The sequence below is a fragment of the Ictidomys tridecemlineatus genome, chromosome 2 (assembly GCF_052094955.1).
Source record: "Ictidomys tridecemlineatus isolate mIctTri1 chromosome 2, mIctTri1.hap1, whole genome shotgun sequence".
Taxonomy (NCBI): Eukaryota; Metazoa; Chordata; class Mammalia; order Rodentia; family Sciuridae; genus Ictidomys; species Ictidomys tridecemlineatus.
Genome location: NC_135478.1, coordinates 192,064,567 through 192,083,068, shown reverse-complemented (window position 1 = coordinate 192,083,068; position 18,502 = coordinate 192,064,567). Strand labels below are relative to the sequence as shown.

Sequence of the window (18,502 nt, the reverse complement as noted above, 5' to 3'; positions counted from 1 at the left end):
TATTGGTGCATTATAGTTGTATGCCTGTTTTATAGTATTTCTAGTTTTCCATTTTGGTACAATAAATTATACATAGCATCACTTAGAGTAAAAAATTAAAAGAATACATCAGAAATCAAAAATATTAGTTCATAAGAACACTCACCTACAACACCATTCAATGCGACCTTCACCTTCACAGGTTTTTGCCCAATGATTATCTGCCAAATTTTTCATTGCAACAGCATATTCACAAAGTGTTTCTTCATCTTCACAGTGTTCTCGCCAGATCTTATCAAAATCTCCCACTAAAAACAAAGGAAAAAATACTAAATGAATTAATCTTGCTTAAACACGTATAATCTAATTTCACTAAAATTTAAAATAGTTTTAAACATATTTTAAAAGTTCCTTTGTGTAAATAGAATCATCATTTGTATTATGATGATTTGATAATTTTACCATTTTGAATGGATGGATTTGTAAATCAAACATAATAAAATTTATATCAATATATGAGTTATTGGTTCATAAACTAAAGATACACTGATAGTTGACAATAGGTGAATGGGCAGTCAAACATTATTTTTTCTATAACCTTGCAGGAACAGGGCAGAAACACTTGAAACTGTTTCTCTATATGCTTATCAGTTCCTTGTATAAAGGTTAGATAACAATAGAAATTAACAAACAAGTAAATATTTTTATTCACAAAGCTGGACTTGCTCTTAGACTTACTGTAAAGAATTATAATCCTAAGGCAAAAATGCTGCTTAGAACAAAGTATTTTAGAAGTTTCTCCAAAGTTTTTAGCTATTACAAGTGTTCTAAATAAAAACTATAAGCTGATTACATTACCTATTGAGCTACCACTGTTTTAGAAAATTAAATCAGTCATTACATTTAATATAAGATTTGAAACATCACAATGAAGACTGATAAAGAATGGCTGGGGAATGGTTTGTCCAAAGAATATTAACACAGCTTTAAAGGTAAAGAATAAACAAAAATTAACAGTGTAGATTCACTCAATGTCTTCAGATACAGACATGTCTTGCCAGAACCAACTGAAAAATGTAAAGAGATGCTGGGTGAGAGGTGGAGCACACCTGTAATCTCAGTGACTCAGGAGGCTGAGAGAGGAGGACTACAGGTTTGAGACCAGCCTCAGCAAATCAGTGAGACCCTAAGCAGCTTACTAAGACCCTCTCAACATAAATAGATAGATAGACAGATAGATGGATAGATAGATAAAAAGAGCTGGGGATGTGGTTCAGTGGAAAAGAACCTCCAGGTTCAGTACCAAAACAAAAAAGAACAGAACTAAATGGAGAGATGGTCATTATGCCACAGCTCTTTCTCCAAGCAAAATTATCGAATTTCAGCTTAAAGAGTTTTTTTTTAATAGAAAATGAATTACAGTAACAATTGACACATCTAAACTAATTTGAAAAACTTCCAATTAATCCCATTACCTGGCTATTTTAGGCTCTCAGCCTAATAAGTCCTGAGTTGAAAATCAACTATTAGCCTTCTAGTTTAACCAAGTCAAGAAAGAGAAGTATGGGTACAAACACTCCCTCATATACACATTACTCAATTAAAATGATTGTGGTACTAGTCTCAGTCTAAATTATAAGTTTAAACCTCAAATAGTGTATATTATGCATTTATATAATAACATTTCCATTAATAATTAATATTTGTATAATGATAGGGCTCTCAATTTTTTTATACCATATACTAGCATTATCTGTCAACTAAAAACAAGCAAAATTTTTTTTTCTAAATTCTCAAAAATACCTCAATTTTAGCAACATCTTTGAGATGTAGCTGTCAAATCTCTGGAGAGGTACAGGATGTCCTCAAACAATGTTTTGATTAATGGTTCTTTCATAAACCTATGATAATTCATAACACTATTCTTAACTTTATCCATCAGATTTGATATGGTTTAGTGAGGTACAGTATAATTTGAAAGGCATGTTATGTTTTGTTAAGATCAATATCAACTCTAAAAGGCCCTTTGTTTGAACTTTTTTTTACAGCCCTATATAAAGTACATATTATATAAGTTAAACAAAAGTTATATGATAAAATACATTTCAGAAAAGATATGTTTAACACAAATGGATTTTCTTTCTGATAGATTTACTTTAGATTATATAAAAAATACAACTGAAGACAAAGACTTGATTAAAAGTAGTTATATCTGGGAGATAACTCTAAGCAACAGGAGTGAGAAAGTACATAGAAAGACCAGAAGAGAGATAAAATTAACAGCACAAGGGTACATTACTGAAGTTGCTGCTGTGAATGACTAAGAAGCATACATAATGCTTCTGGGACTGTGCACCTAAAAGATGGGAAGCTGAAGTATTTAATTACCAGTTCCTATACACGTGAACCAAGGATTGTTAACAACATTCAAGTCTGCACATAGATACTGAATAAGGGGACTCATTGGCTTCAGCAGTGTTAGAGAAAGGAAGAACAGAAAAAACAAATCTGGAACACTATTAGGGCTAGTGACCCAGTTCAGTGTCTGTCTACCACAGCTGAGGATCAGGGATCCATGGGGTATCAAAAGGCACTACAAATTTCTAGAGTTCTTGACATTCTACTGCATATGGTATATTGAAACTCAATTTATTCTATAATTACCAACTGGCTAAAAGATACAAAAACAACTGTAAATATACAGAAACTACTGCTTTATAGCTTTTTAAACAACCTCTGTTTTTTTCCCACTCCACAAAACTTTTCCATTCCACAAAACTGGAGTTTTAAGACTTACTGTTGGCTCCTTTAATGTTTTAAGGAAGAATTCAAAATTTGTAGGCTTATTCAGTTGAAACTAATTATATACAACTTCAATTTTTAATGTTTTCATTAACAGTAGAGACTCTGCACAATGTGTGCTGACCCTGAAAATTGTTAATTGTAAATGTACACTTAAATATACAATTGAGAACAAAGCAATTTAATACATTTTTGTTCTTTTCAATAGGCTTGCTCAAAAAATACTCTATTAAGCACTATAGAGAATAATAAATCTAATGAGCAGGCACTAGCAATCAAAGGAACGGGAAAAACAAGTAAATAAAATATAGTAAATAATATAATAAAAGAGACACAAACTTAATGTTTCTTGTGTCCCATATGACATCCAGGACACAGAACTTTGTATTCAAGTATTTATTCAACAAAAATGTATCAAATCTCAGCTACTAGATATGCATTATGTTACATGTCTGGCAGTTATAGAATTGACCAAAAATAGTTATAAGTATGCCCCTTAGTTATAAGAAAAATCTATTTCTGGAATACCTAGGAAGCTTAGTGAGGTATAATTGTGAATAAATGAAAATTTTAAAACAAAACAACATGGGAAAAATTAAGTTTTTCAAAAAGGCTATTAGAGTTTTACAATATTCAAAATAATGTATTCAACCTTTAAGCAAAGTAATTTCAAAATAGTCTATGATTTGGGTTCTAAACACCAAAAAAAGTTAATGGTTAAAGAGAGCCCAGTATATATAGGAAATCCCTCTGCTAACTTAGCCAAATATGTGTATGTGTGTAAGTGTGTGTGTGTGCATATGTAAGATTGTCTCACATAAAATGAAAATACTTTTCATTATCAGAAAGAAAATGAGGAACTAGAGCTTCCTGAGGTCTGCTCAAAGGTCTAGTGAATGCACTACAAGTAATGTTTAAAGTATTCAAGTTATAATCCTAGTTCTCAACAAATTAATAAGTAGTCATTCTTTAACATGATGACACTTGTGAATAACTCAAAATCATGACCCCCCTATTTTTTACCCATTTTTCTTTTACAGGCATCATTGAAAAAAATGTGTCTTAGAACAGCTGAGATCAGGTACCTTCAGGCTGATAAGTTATTTCTTATTTTTGAAATGAAATGATTTGTAGAAGGGTATTTATATCTTTATATTACATATTTCTACCTTTTTCACATATAAAGATATGTATTCTCTCAATATATGGCTTCAATATTTATTTTTAATATCAGGTTTTAATCAACAGAAATACTTAATTTTAATATAATCCAATTTCACAAGAGAGAGAATAAGAATGATCTCCAACAAGTATATACATTTTACTTTACCTAACTACAGAGAATTAAAAAATTACTTAGAAAGCACAATTAAAAAAATATGTTCTGCAACTTAAAAGTTAAGTTAATAAACACTCTACAGCCAAACTAGAAGAATAAATTTAGAGAAGGAATCAGCAATCACTTGTTCAAACACACAGTTTTAAAACTAACTTAAAACTCTGCCCAGTCTAAAAGATAAAGTTGTCTAATTGCCTTCAAAATTCTTGAACAAAAGCCACATTAACATGACTTATATTTATTGTATTTTCGCTATATTTACATTTTGCAACACTTATTTAAAAAAAAAATCTAACTCATACTTTTAAAAAGGAGTGATGCCAACTTGTCAACTTTAAGTTCAATCTGGAAACCAATGAACCGAATTATTCTGAATCCTGGTCCTACATCAAAATAATACCATAATTACTGACTAAACTCACTTTTATCACATTATATGTTCACAACAGAATAAAGAGTTACTGCCTATAAAAAGACAGTGACAACTAGGAAAAAAGAAATAGTACACTCACTAATCTTAAGTTAAATTTTTAATAATTTTATGATTATTTATTATGACTTTGTAACTGTCTTTGTAAAATATCAAATATAATGAAACATGAAACAAAAATTGTCCTTAATACATTCAAGAACATTTCTATAAAAGTTCTTAAATTACATTAACCTTAGAAACTCCTTGATAAACTAATCTTCCCATATGAATTAACTCCTCTCCTGCCATCTGGTATAGCAAATTCTTTTTTCCTTTGAAACGTAACTGAATTCATCCTTTTTTTTTTTTTTTTTGGAGAGGTTTTATCTGCCAGTTGATCATCTTACAATTCCCCCATATATGCAACTACCATTATTACAATATATATTCTATTAAAATCAGGAGTGATTTTCCCATTAGAATACATAAATTAAAAAGCAAAGACTACTTTTGACTTATATATTTTATAAACTACAGAACTTAATCATGGTATCAAGCTGATGCAGAAAATATTTAAATTTTTACCAAACTTGAAATATGTATTAAACACCAAAATTAAAGACAAATCAAATTTAGTTGTTAATTTAAAAGGCAGCAGATAGCTGTCAACCAACAGTAGTAGCTCCAAAGCAGTAAAATTTGAACATTTCAAAATAATGACTATTCTTAAAGACCAGAAAGTTTTAGAAAAAAACAATAAGTTAGAGATGATTTTTCTGTAAATTCCATTGTTTAAAGCTGATCAAAATTTTTCAATTTTTTTCTTGCCTTATTGTCAATAAAAAAACGTGGAGCCAGAAGTACAGTCACATCTATTAAGTTTTTTGATAATAGTACACAGATCTTTTTGAAAAACCTATAAACCTAAGGAGAAATGATTAGTATCCACACAAAACAGACAGGAAGTTACCTGTAGATGGAGGGGGGTGGGAGGAAGAATAGGTTGTACAAAGATTAGTGCATTTTTATACATGAGGATCATCTGATGTTTAGAAATTCACTAGAAATATTATTATTATTCTCAATATCTCTATCTTAATTCTTATTCTTAGAAGATATACTATAACTTAGATAATGGTGCATAAATATACAATGATCATTAGTCTTTAAAAAGAACAAAATCCTGCCACTTTGACAATATTAATGAACTTGAAGGTCATTATGTTAAATGAAATAACATCAGACAGAAAAATGTTACATGTAATTTATAAAACAGTAGAACTTGGAGAAACAGAGAGTAAGGTGGTGAATGTTAGGGGTTGGAAGGGCAAAAGAAACAAGGGGGCAGATGTTTATCAAAGGGTACAAACTTTATAAAATGAATAAGCTCAGAAGATCTAATGTATACCCTGGTTATGATACATATAATTGAAATTTGCTAAGGGAGCAGATATCTTAAGTGTTCTTACAAATACAATCTTTTATTTGCCTAAAAAAAAAAAAACACGTAATTATTCTTGGCAGTTTAGCCTCAACACCAAAGATTAACAATGCACTAATGGTTCAATGTAAAAGAAAATGTTCTGCAGTTTTATGTACATAAACTCTAAGGGTGGAGATGAAACTATAGCAACAAGAGATAAGTAGGACAGGGAATATAGAGAGAGACTACAAAAGAACATGAGGGAATACTGAGGTGATGATACTCTTCTATATTGATTGTGACAATGGTTTCATAGGTGCATAATTTCTCTTCACTCATGAAATTATATACTTTAAATGGATGCAATCTTAAGTATATAAAATATAACTCAATAAATTTAGGTTTTGAAAATGATGTGCGAATCCCCAAAAAAACAAAGACCAAACGTTTTCTCTAATATGCAAATGCCAATTCACAATAAGGTGTGTGTGTGGGGGGGAACTAGAGAATAATAGCGTTACCTTAGATTAGGTAGAGAGAGAAGTAAAGGAAGGGGAGGGAATGTGGGGATAGGAAAGATAGTAGAACAGAAGAGACATTATTACTTTATGTATACATGTGACTGCATAAGCAATATGATTCTACAACATGTACACCCAGAAAAATGAGAAATTATATCCCATCTATGTATGATATATCAAAGTGCATAAATGCATTCTACTGTCATGTATAACTAATTAAAACAAATTTTAAAAGATTTTTTAAAATTATGTGTGATGAGCACATTAAATTTGAGATCCATCAAGTTCTCTAAACAAGCCAACGATTGATAACAACAACGAAACCCCCAAAGATGAGTATCATAAACAAATCTTGAACCTTTGGAAATTCAAAACAATTTATTTGATTGACTTAGGCATATTTCCAAATATAGACCTTAAGATGCTGTACCTGTAGATAACCAGATTACCAAAGTCAAGTTTAAAGAACCTTCAAGGGTCATTTTCTCTAACATGAGGAAAGTAGAGAAACTCATGACTGAGTGGGAACAAGTTCAAAGAGTTTTCAACGTTATGCTCCTAAACACTATAGCACCTTGCCTCTCTTTCCGAGTTTTGAATTTATGAATTTTTAAGGCTATGAATGAAGGTATGCAATAGAGCAAAGTATAATGATTCTACTAACCACAAACAAATGAACATTTGTCAGTTAAATGCAATTATTTAATCTCTGTAAGTGCATTATTTGTTAGATTTCTGGCAGTGGGTCTCAAGATCAATGCTAGATGAACACTGGAATCACCCAGAAATTTCATGGAGGGATCTAGAGCAGGAAATGATTATTTATTCTAAGGCTCTTCAGATGAACCCATTGTATATTATGACTCAAAACCAATTGTCTGTGACAAGGTTATAAACTCAAATGCCTGGTGAAATAATACAAAGAGCCATGAGGGCTGGGATGAACTAGAGTCAACTTTGATTAAAAAACAAAATAATTCAGGGATTAAACTTAATATCTACAAACACAATTTGGCTCCCAGTATATCTTTTCTGTTTGGATTAGAGCCTTTTATTATAAACATATTTAGATAAAATACCTAATTTAACATGCAAAAGTCTTTGACTAATACTCTGTAAGAAAGATGGAGATAATCCAGAAATATCAGGTCCCTTGTGAAGATTAACTGTATAGATATTGTTTGACTCCACAGATCACTTAATTAGTGTAACACTTAACCTTCAGCAAAAGGACTTGTGAACACCTCCCTGAAACAACATTTGTGAGTAGAAGAATATCTATATAAATGGAAACTTGAAGAAGGCTGGGATTCCGCTGCTTTTGGTAATTGCCAATAACTTATAAAAATGGTAATTCCAGGGGCTGTGGTTGTGGCTCAGTGTAGAGCACTTGCCTAGCATGTGTGAGGCACTGGGTTCAATTCTCAGCACCACATATAAATAAATAAAGATCCATTGACAACTAAACAATATTTAAAAAACAACAAAAAAAAATGTTAACTCCAAAAGAACTATCCAAAATATCTGTGTAGTCATACATCTATACAGTTAATCTTCACAAGGGATTAATAGTTGATGACATAGGAAGGTCAACACAATCGTCAATTATTAAAATTGGAATAATGTATAAGATTGCTCTCACAAATACTATGTACATAGAGCTTTATATCCTAGGTTAATTTTTTATCTTGGTTATATATGATAAACAATCTTTAGATTTAAGAGAGAAAAGGTGACTGGATTTCATCCTTCCTTTCTTCCTTCCTTCTTTGTCCTAGCGACTAAACCCAGGGTCTCATGCATACTAGGTATGTACTGACTTATATCCACAGCCCTTTCAATTTTTTTTTTTTTGAGAAAGGGTATTATGAAGTTGCCCAGAGTGGGTTCCAGGTGTGATCCTCCTGCCTCAATTTTCCTAAGAAGCTGGGTTACAGGCATATGACACCATTCCTAGATGGATTTTTCTGAGTTAACAAATTATTGCAAAGACAGGTGGAATAACAGGGACTATGTGATAAATTTGCCTGAATTATTTAAATAACAATGCATGTGTACTATTTCCACTATTGAAATAACAACAAAATTGAAAACTAATAATAAGAAATCAATAAATTTGTAAAAAGTGTCAATGGAGAATTTTAAAGAAAACTACTTCTAAGGACATTGTGCCTTAAAAACAAGTAGGCCCAGCATGGTGGGGCATGCCTATAATCCCAGCTACTTTAGAGGCTGAGGCATGACATTCTCAAGTTTGAGGCCAGCTTGGTCAACTTAGAGAGACCCTGTCTCAAAAGATAAAGAAAGTTGGGGAAGTAACTCAATGGTAAAGCACCCCTGGGTTCTAGATAACACAAATAAGGAGTGAATATAAAATTCAATTACAGCTTACAAGATAAAACATATTCTTTTGCATCAAAGTGCCTTGTTTTTCTAAGAAAAATCTTGGGATTAGTGTTTTTTCCAAAAAGCGGGCATTTTCATTAGAATCATACAAGAGATGATTAAATACACAAATTCCTAGGCTCCAAGCTCAAATCCATGGAATGCTTTCTGGTGGCCTAGAAATCAGCATTTAATGCTAAGTGAAGTTAACCAATCCCCAAAAACCAAATGCCAAGCATTTTCTGATATAAGAAGGCTGATTCATAGTGGGGTAGGGAGAGGGAGCATAGGAGGAATACAGGAACTCAAGATAAGGCAGAGGGGTGGGAGGGGAAAGAAGGGAGCATGGGGTTAGAAATGATGGTGGAATGTGATGGACATTATTATCCAAAAAACACATACGAAGACATGAATTGGTGTGAATATACTATGTATACAACCAGAGATATGAAAAATTGTGCTCTATATGTGTAATAAGAATTTTAATACATTCTACTGTCATATATTAAAAAATTAATTAAAAAGAAAAAAAGAAATTAGCATTTAAAATTTCACCAGAGGATTCTAGAGCTCACTAAAACCTAAGAACCAGTATCTTGGATACTTAAAGCTGCAAGCATGATATAAATATGGCATATGCAAAATCACTACCCTTAAGTAAGCAATGACTGAAAATCTTTCAAAATCAAAGCAAATCTCCATTTTCTTAAACAATGTTATATTTCACTGTTGAGAACTACTGGTTGTCACTTTTAGCACCTTTGCTATAAATAAAGCATAAATAGCCAAGGGTATAGTTCTATTATTGTGTTAGCACTTGGCAGTGTAGAAACTAAATCTTTGGGAATAATCTCTTGTTCAGCAAAAGTTCTGCTTTCTTCTTTTAAATCCTAACTACTGATATCTTCCAAGGATCTGTCCTCAGTTACACATTATCATCTGCCCTCAAATCTTAAGCTCCAAGTAGAGGGCTTCCAATCCTAAATTCCCCAAAAAATCTATTCCAAACTAAATCATTGTCTCATCCGTATAGTAAGCCAACCTGCCTGTCTACCTTATTCTCTTTATCCCCAACCCTATTCAAACGTACACATTCCACATTTCCTGGATGTTAATGGCTACTATTAACATTTTCTCAGTCAAAAAATCCTGGCATTATCTTTGTCTCTTTCCCTTTGCTCTCACTAAAACTCCTTTCTCTGACCTTCACAATATTTGTGTTTTTATTTTCACGATCACTACTACTATTCAGGTTGTTATCAGTTCTAAATCAGTTAAATATAAAAGGCTCTTAATCAGTCTCCTTTCTTTTAGATTCCTTCCTACTGCAATCTACAGTACTTTGATTCATGTTCTCAATCTATTTGTACACTGTATACCCTAAGGAGCTTTTAAAAAATACAGATGCCTGTGTTCTACAAGGTTCTAAAAATAACACTTATATTGAACCAAGGGTAAGAAGCACTACATTTATTATTTTATTTTTTCCATAAATCAGTCAAAAGATCTGCAACAATAATTCTAGTGCATATTTTGAAATGCAAAAGTCCCTATAAAGATACCATACAGATGTCTAGTGATAACAAAATCAAAGAGCTAACATACAGTGCCTGCCTCCAAATGTTCTTCACTGAAATGACTGAATCGCTGTTCTTTATCTCTTAGTGTTACTGATTATTAAGTCCATGTGCCCCCCTATCCTATGGCAGTTCAAATTCCCTAGGGCAAAGTTAACTAGATTTTCTGTAGAGTTTTTTTTAACTTTACTTATTTGATGATCAAGCAAAGATTTTATCACACAAAAAAATTTCTCATTCTATAATTGGAGATATTTTATGCTATAGAAAAAGCATAAAAAGAAAATGCAAAATTTCACTTGAAACACCTATAAAACAAAAGAGTATCTAGTAAAACCTTGGGGCCACAGAGTTGTCAGTAAGCAGCTATGATGAAGGGCCACTGAAGATGGGAAAAAAGTTTAATTAAAAACAGTCTGTAATCCTAATTTTTAAAACAATTTCAAAACTATTTTACAGCAAAAACACCAACCTTACAACCTTATCATTCTATCATTTTTAGACATCTAGTTTTAGTTCAAATTTATTTCTAATTCAAAGCTCTCCTCTCTGCCACCACAGTTCCCTTGTTTTACATGTTTGCTATCGAATAAGCAATCCCAAATGTATTTTTCAGCTTAAATTACCAACTTAAGCTCACTTTTTGTTTCAAACTATGAAGAATTTAAATAATAAGCATTAATCATCTAAATGAGGTTACTTAGTCCTTGACACCAAAATTCTGCTGACAACTGTTAACCTTTGTAACATTATTTTGTTTCTGGACTCAGTCCACAGAACCAACCTCTCCTGTGTTCTCCTTTTCTGCTTCTGTATCAGTAACCTGTCTTATTTTTTTATTTACTTACTTATTTATTTTTGGTACCGGGGATTGAACTCAGGGGCACTGAACCACTAAGCCACATCCCCAGCCCAATTTTGTATTTTATTTAGAGACAGGGTCTCCCTGAGTGGCTTAGTGCCTTGCCCATTGCTGAGGCTGGATTTGAACTCCTGATTCTCCTGTCTCAGCCTTCTGAGCCTCTGGGAGTACAGGCATGTGCCAACGTATCCAGATTAAAATACTACTCTTAACAGTTTGAGGTGTGTGTGTGTGTGTGTGTGTGTGTGTGTGTGTGTGTGTATTTTTTTATTTATGTTTCATAGGTTTATGTGATAAACTGTTTTAATATTTTTTGATATGTAGAATAATTCAGAGAATGAATAAATTGATAAAATTTCCTAAGGAGAGTCAGAAGATAGCTTTAAAAATTTAAATAGAATGGAATCGTACTTTTATTCCTGACAGCTGCAGCTTTTTACATTTTCTTCATTTTCTTAGGATTTTTACAAGAAGACTTTAAGTTTGGAAAAAAGAAATGCCAGGCATAATAATCATTGCAGAAATGGGTTCATAGGAATAGAATTATAGGGGGAAAAAAATCACATAAAGACAACTGAAAATACACATCTTTAGTTCAGTTCTCAATTTGAGATATACTCATAAGGCACAACTGATTAACAATGATGTCCTTGTTTGGAAAACAAAACTAGCTCTTTTTTATTAATAAGCTATATAATTTTTATGATACATTTAACATTTTTGTGGTTTGTGTGGAGGTCAAATTTAAAAATTCTGGCAGGCACAGTGGCTCAGTAGGCTGAGGCAGGAGGACTGGGAGTTCAAAGCCAGTCTCAGCAATGGCATGGCTTTAAGCAACTCAGTGAGACCCTGGTCTCTAAATAAAATCTAAAATAGGGCTGGGGTTGTGACTCACTGTTGGAGTGTCCCTGACTTCAATCCCTGGTACCCCCTTAAAATTGTTTTTTTAGATTTTGTACAGCAGGGAGGGAAAGAGAAAATACTAGAGAATGATATTGATCAAACTATGTTGTTATATCATGCACATGTACAAATATGTAACAATAAATCCCATTTTATATATAATTATAACATACCAATCAAAATATGAAAAATAATAGAGACAGTGTTTCTAAGTTTTAAAAAATCTGTGGGCTGGGGTGATGGCTCAGCGGTAGAGTGCTCACCTTGCACATGCAAGGCCCTGGGTTTGATCCTCAGCACTACATAAAAATAACTAACTAAATAAATAAATAAAGTTATAAAAAAAATCTGTGAAGACATAAAACACTTATAATGTGCAAAAATATTTCCATTTATATAAACTCAATTTAAACTACTGTGTCTTATCTGCTGATATCAGAAGCACTCCTTTACACCACCACTGCTAGGCATTTCTCTAACATTTTCTTTTAGTAACCACTTCAAAATACAGTACTACCTCAAACACCGACCTTCATCTCCAATTTCTTCTTCACACATTGGCACAGGATCTCTAAGTAATAATAAAGGACAGACAGTAAAATGGAGTTCAGAGAGAAAAAGTGGTAAAAGAGTGCATTAAACTTAGTTTAGTTAGTCTTCATAATCCTATTCACTGACCCCCATCCCAAGCCTACACATCACTATCAACGTGAACCATATGAGCAGACTAGGATAGCAGAGAGAAATCTTTTCCTATCACAACAGAAAAATCTCATTTTTATCCTTCTTTCTGCTTCATTTTCATTTCCACTTCCAGAAACAAGGAAAAATTCTCTTTTCTCCAACCCCACTCATTATCCAGCCTTCATTGATATTCTTACTATTCAATGACTACTTTGCCTCCTTTTCCATCCCAACTTCTTTTTTCTCCTATCATATCCCCTTGAAAAACCCATCCATGCTTCATATAGCCAACTCAGCTAATCATACCTATCCAATGAATCATCCCTTTCCATCAATTTATACCCTTTTCCCTAACCTGAGGGCTGTTTTCTACTTTCCACTTTTAGTTAACAATATTAGGTTAGAAAATAGGAGGAAAATATTTATTATTTCTATAAAATTTGAATAATGTTAATGATGAACTATCCAAATTTCAAGCAAGTTATTTTAACCTTTTGGGACTCGGTTCAATTCATCTGTAAAATGAAGAAATTAGTTTAGTTAAGCACTCCAAAATGTATCTAACAAATTTCTAGACTCAACTATAAGGATTCTAAAACTAGAGATCTGAGGTAGAATGCAGGAATTTTTTTAAAGGTACCCAGATGAGTCTTCTGATCAAAAAATTTAGGAATTATTAATAAATGATAAGGATCCTTTTAGTCTTATATTCCAAAATTCTATGCTGCCATTTTCTGATAAAAATTGTTTAAAAAGGAGTACAAATGAATTAAATGGCCTTTGTAGGCTGATCTGCAGCACAGTTTATATTTTCTTCTGATAACAGCTGACTTGCAACTTGTAAAATATGTTTACCAATTAGCGACCATAAATATTAAAATACTGAGTCCTTGAAGTAAAACAATAAAAATTATTTCTTTAGAATTATATGCCAAATCACTTTTTCACAGGATTTTTCACAACTAAGATTTGGCCCATGTTAAAAACAAAGGTAGAAAAGGCATACTCATTAGGATCATTTATTTTGCTAGTTCACTGGTAGGGCTTTGTATATCACTGGAGCAAAGCCTAGAGAAGTCTAGATCATTGAGAGAATTCAGGCCATTAAAATGTCTAAAGAACAGTCTCATTCAAATGTTTAGATTGCCGGGATTTTACCTGCCCAGAAGCACACTAGATCATTCACTTCTGAACTACACTTATATATTCTAGTTCTGGTAACTTCCAACAACTAATTCTCATTATAAACAAGTGTTCCCATGGTTAATATTCTGGATTAAAGACATGTTTCAACATGTGGGGACTAAGCAAGTATAAACAGCACTTAAAGAGATGATGACACATTGGCACTATGTTAATTTAAGTGAACCTATTTATTTATGAATAAATGAATAATAATAAAATTATAAAAAGTAGAAATGGTAACTGAATTATATTTAAATCATTTTTTTTCTTTAAAAAGATACACTTAATTAAATTTGTACAAAACTGCACTATAAATTGCAGGAAAGTGTGTCCATATATTTTCTCTTTTTTTCAACATAAAAATCTATAGTGAATGCCATTATGTAAGTGAATTCTTTGAATATCAAGAATGATGCAATTGTTGCTATGGTGACTACTCATTTTATTGAATAAATTGTGGATGGGTTTAAAGCATTATTTCAAAAATCAAATTTCAGTATATTAACTATGCTTGATAAATCTCTTTCTTTTGATACCTATTAAATAATACTATAAGCCATCTTTGGTGATGACTAATTAAGTAACCTCTATTAAAAGCCAGCCTTGAGTTGCCAAGGAAAGAAAACTTCCAATAGTTTTTTAAATGAAACACTCAAGTATATTCAAAGAAACAAAGACACTAAGCTTTAACTTTTTAGAGTAATTGAAATGTACTATTGAAAAGTAACATGATCTCACATGTCTTTGTTCCTTCACTGTCATAATTTTGCTTCTAACCTAAATTATTAACTAAGTATAAGACTAGAAGGCTGCTGACTTTTCAGTTTCCAATTAAACTAAAGTGATAGCTAGTTCAAAGTTAAAGCAGTTTTGACAAAGAGAAATTTCTCCTAGGCATGTGAAAATACTGATGATTTTCACATTCAAAATCTTATAAAACAGGTACAAAGCCTATATTTTAAACTAGCAAGGATAACTGTAGACTCCAACTACATGCATTCCTCAGGAATAAGGAAAAGTACTAAGGCTTCTCCCCTTGCTTATGATCTTCCATTAAGGGGGCTCAGGCTTCATCGGCATCTGTTTTTAGGTGGCTTGCTGGTTTTTAGACTACTTAAAACTGAACATTTTGAGGACCTGCCCCAGATCTCATCCTAGCCTAACTACATAACACTAAGTATTAAAGAATGGGGTGGGGGCATGACTGTGACCCGTTCCCCTTTCAACAAGGTGAAGTGCAGTCAGCTAAAAGGCCTGCTGACTTCGCAGCCCTGGAAGTCTAGGAGAGGAAGCTTGGGCATGGCAATAGGAAAGAGGTACCAGCAAGGGGGTCGGGCCGAGAGAGAACGAACAACAGGGTGGTCAGGCGCAAGGGAGAGAGCAGCATTTCAGCTTCTCTCCATCAGTCTTTCACAAATGGACTTACCTGTCTCCCTGTTCTACCTTCTCTTCTCATCTCTCGCAATGAGCGACCCCTTCCTCCTGGAGTGTGTGTGTGTGTGTGTGTGTGTGTGTGTGTGTGTGGTGACAACAACCTCAGCACCCTGGCTGGGGACAGGGGTTTGGAGGGGGTGGGGACGCAGTTCCTCCACAGGCCTGGAACTCCCCCGAACGGCCCTTGAAGAAAAGGGGGCGGGAGGAGCCCGCCTGACGCCGACCGAGGGCTCAAACCCGTCCTGGGAGACCAACCCTCGCAGGGGCTGACGTGCAGCTCCTTTAGGTTTCAATGGTGGCCTTTCGGGGAGGAGGAGAGAGGTGACAAGGGGCTGGGGGTGATGTGGCCTCCCTTCCCCCTCGCTCTGCTGGCTGTTTACCTTCTCGATACTTCTTGCGGAGCCGCCGGTGGACGCTCTTCACCACCCCCGAGAGCTTCTCCTGCTCTAGCTTCCGCTCCTGATCCCGGGGCTGCGGAGTGCTCGGGGGCCCGGCCCCCTGCCCGCGAGCCACACGTCGGCCGTCGGCCCCTGGCTCCATATCGCAGCCGCCGCCGCCGCCGCCGCCGCCGCCCCTCAGGCCCCCGCAGACGCTCCCCGGACGGAGGAGGTGGGGAAGGAGGAGGCAGCAGCGGAGGCAGCAGCCGGAGGAGGCAGAGGAGCCGGAGCGACAGCCTCGAAGGTGGCCCCTTAACCAAACGCCCAAGCCGATTGGTGGACTATGGAGGGCTGGGCGGAAACGGAATAGCCTTGGAACCAATGGACAGAGAGCGGCGGCGGCGCACCCGGTTGTTTGGGAAGGCGAGCAGCTGGAGGAGGCGGGGCTCACAGGCGGAGGGGTGCTGAGGCGGTGGGAGAGCTGGGCCCCGGGCGCCCATCTACGCCGCCCCTCCCCGGATTTTGTGCGCAGGCGCAATGGTGCGGCCTGGGGATTCGCGCAGTGAGCAATGCGCTTGCGCATCTTAATTTGCTTAGTTTGGGCTTCGTTCTACCATCCAGGTTTTGCAGTTTTGTGGCTTTTCCACCCGCTGTTTTATAATTTAGTGTCATGCGGCCAGAGTCCTCTACCTGAGCCTTCCTTGCACCCTGTCACATCCATGCAGGTTTCCTTTAGCTTTCTAGATACTCTTTACCATGACTTGACATCACAGGAATTTTACATTTCAGCTGACTAAGGCTTACATGCTTTCTTTGGCATAAGAAGAGGCCTGGGTACCAAAGGCTGGTATAACTCACCCACCAAAAGTGATTAATGCTACTCTTGATGGTTAAAGGACACAGAAAGTGGGGAAAGGCAAGGCCAAGAAAAGCAACAGGAGATGTGAGAGGACAGAGATGGAAAGACAGAAGGCCCACAACTGATGTTCTTAAGAACATTTGACAAAAATGTTGCAGGAAGCCTGGCCTAATTCACCTCAGAACTATAAGCGCTTTAAAAGTCGACTCAGGTGACCTCAGGACTAACCTCTTTAATATGGAAGGTTAGTCTTTGCCCAGGGTCTCTAAGTGGGTTTAGCAACCTGCTCAATTTCCCCACTTCTTTTCCTACTCGTGGGAAGCTCTTGCAGAATATGATTGCAGACTTCTCCAGAGAGCTGGAACACTGTTCTCCAGAAGAGACTGCAGTAGCTCCTAAAGTGGTACATGGGGCTGCTGAAGTTTCAGAGATCCAATAGGCAGAGAATCATGAATGAATTGTGTTAAGAGTGTGAACTATGTCCTCATTACAGTTGTGGTTGTATGACATTGTATGGAAATTGTTACAATGAAAACCTTTTGATCAATGATTTTAGAAATCTGAATAAAGTTCACATTATGTCAATTGTTTCATATGCTACTTTCTGGATAATGAAGACCCTAAAGAGCAAAGCAGTATCCTTACTCTCTAGATCATAGAAGTGAAAGGAGATTGGTGGAAGAGTGTCCCTACCAGCACAGTGAAGAGGCAGATCAAACAGAGACAGATAACCTTCAAAAGAACTAATTATAATTTTAGAAGAAATCAGGAGGAAGTACCTAATATATTAAGACTGTGGTGGTCTTATTTGCAGGAATTTCATTTGGAAAGAAAGGAGAGCTTGAATGGCATACCTATTTTGTTTTGATTTGTTTTTTTTTGTGTGTATTTTAGCATATCTGGGAGGCAAATACAGGGGAAATATATTATAGAAAGTATTAAATTTCATTTGTATTAATTGATAAAGAAAGCTTTCCTTCATATTCCTAGTAAACAAATTTTAATACCTTTTAAAAATTAAAGATGTTAACTGAAGGAAATTTGGAAAATACAGAAAGAAGTAAAGAAAATTAAAGTCACCTGGAAACCCACCACTGAGAAATAAGAACTATTGATGGTTTTTATTTATTTGTATATATTGATAAGATAATTATGGATGGCTATGATAATCTCCATTATGAATAACCTACGATGTCATCAGTTAATCCCCAGTTATTGTATATTTATATGTCTCCATTTTTTTCTGTATTCCAAATAATCCTGTGTCAAACACTTTTGTAGGGCTGGGGCTGTAGCTCAGTGGTAGAGTACCTGCCTCGAAAGTGTGGATACAGGGTTCCATACTCAGCATCACATAAAAATAAATAAATAAAGATATTGTGTCCATCTACAACTAAAAAATATTTTAAAAATAAACAAAAAAAGTCACATTTGTATCAGGTTTTCCCAGTTTCTTTAATAATACATTTCATTAGGCTAACTCTGTAACCAAAACAGGCATTACTGAATCAAAAGATTGAAAATATTACTTTTGATGTATATTGTCCAACCTCATTTTCCAAAAGATGGGGCAGTTTATGTCACCTCTGGATGTACCTGTGGATGTCTATCTCAATGCACCCTTACCTAGATTAAGTATTACAATTTACAAAATCATTCATGAGATTTTTTTAAAAGGCCTGTATTTTTAAGAAACAATAGGAACTTTCTGTAGTTTCATAATTATCTATTCTGGCTGGCATAATCTCTAAACTAGAAGA

General features: G+C 34.7%; 1 protein-coding gene across 2 annotated transcripts in view; it reads right to left on the bottom strand.

Moving 5' to 3' along the window:
- Samtor (S-adenosylmethionine sensor upstream of mTORC1) overlaps window positions 1–16,384 on the bottom strand; it is a 78,568-nt gene extending 62,184 nt beyond the window's left edge. Inside the window, exons 1-2 of one of the 2 annotated variants that reach the window (XM_040291566.2) lie at window positions 15,887–16,384; window positions 146–287 (exon numbers count right to left, since the gene is read on the bottom strand). In XM_040291566.2, the coding sequence (XP_040147500.1) occupies window positions 146–287; window positions 15,887–16,046 (302 nt within the window). In that variant the 5' untranslated portion in view covers window positions 16,047–16,384. The remainder of the gene's footprint in view (window positions 1–145; window positions 288–15,886) is intronic. The other variant, XM_005332306.4, reaches the window with a different exon arrangement.
- Between the last annotated feature and the right edge of the window lie 2,118 nt (window positions 16,385–18,502).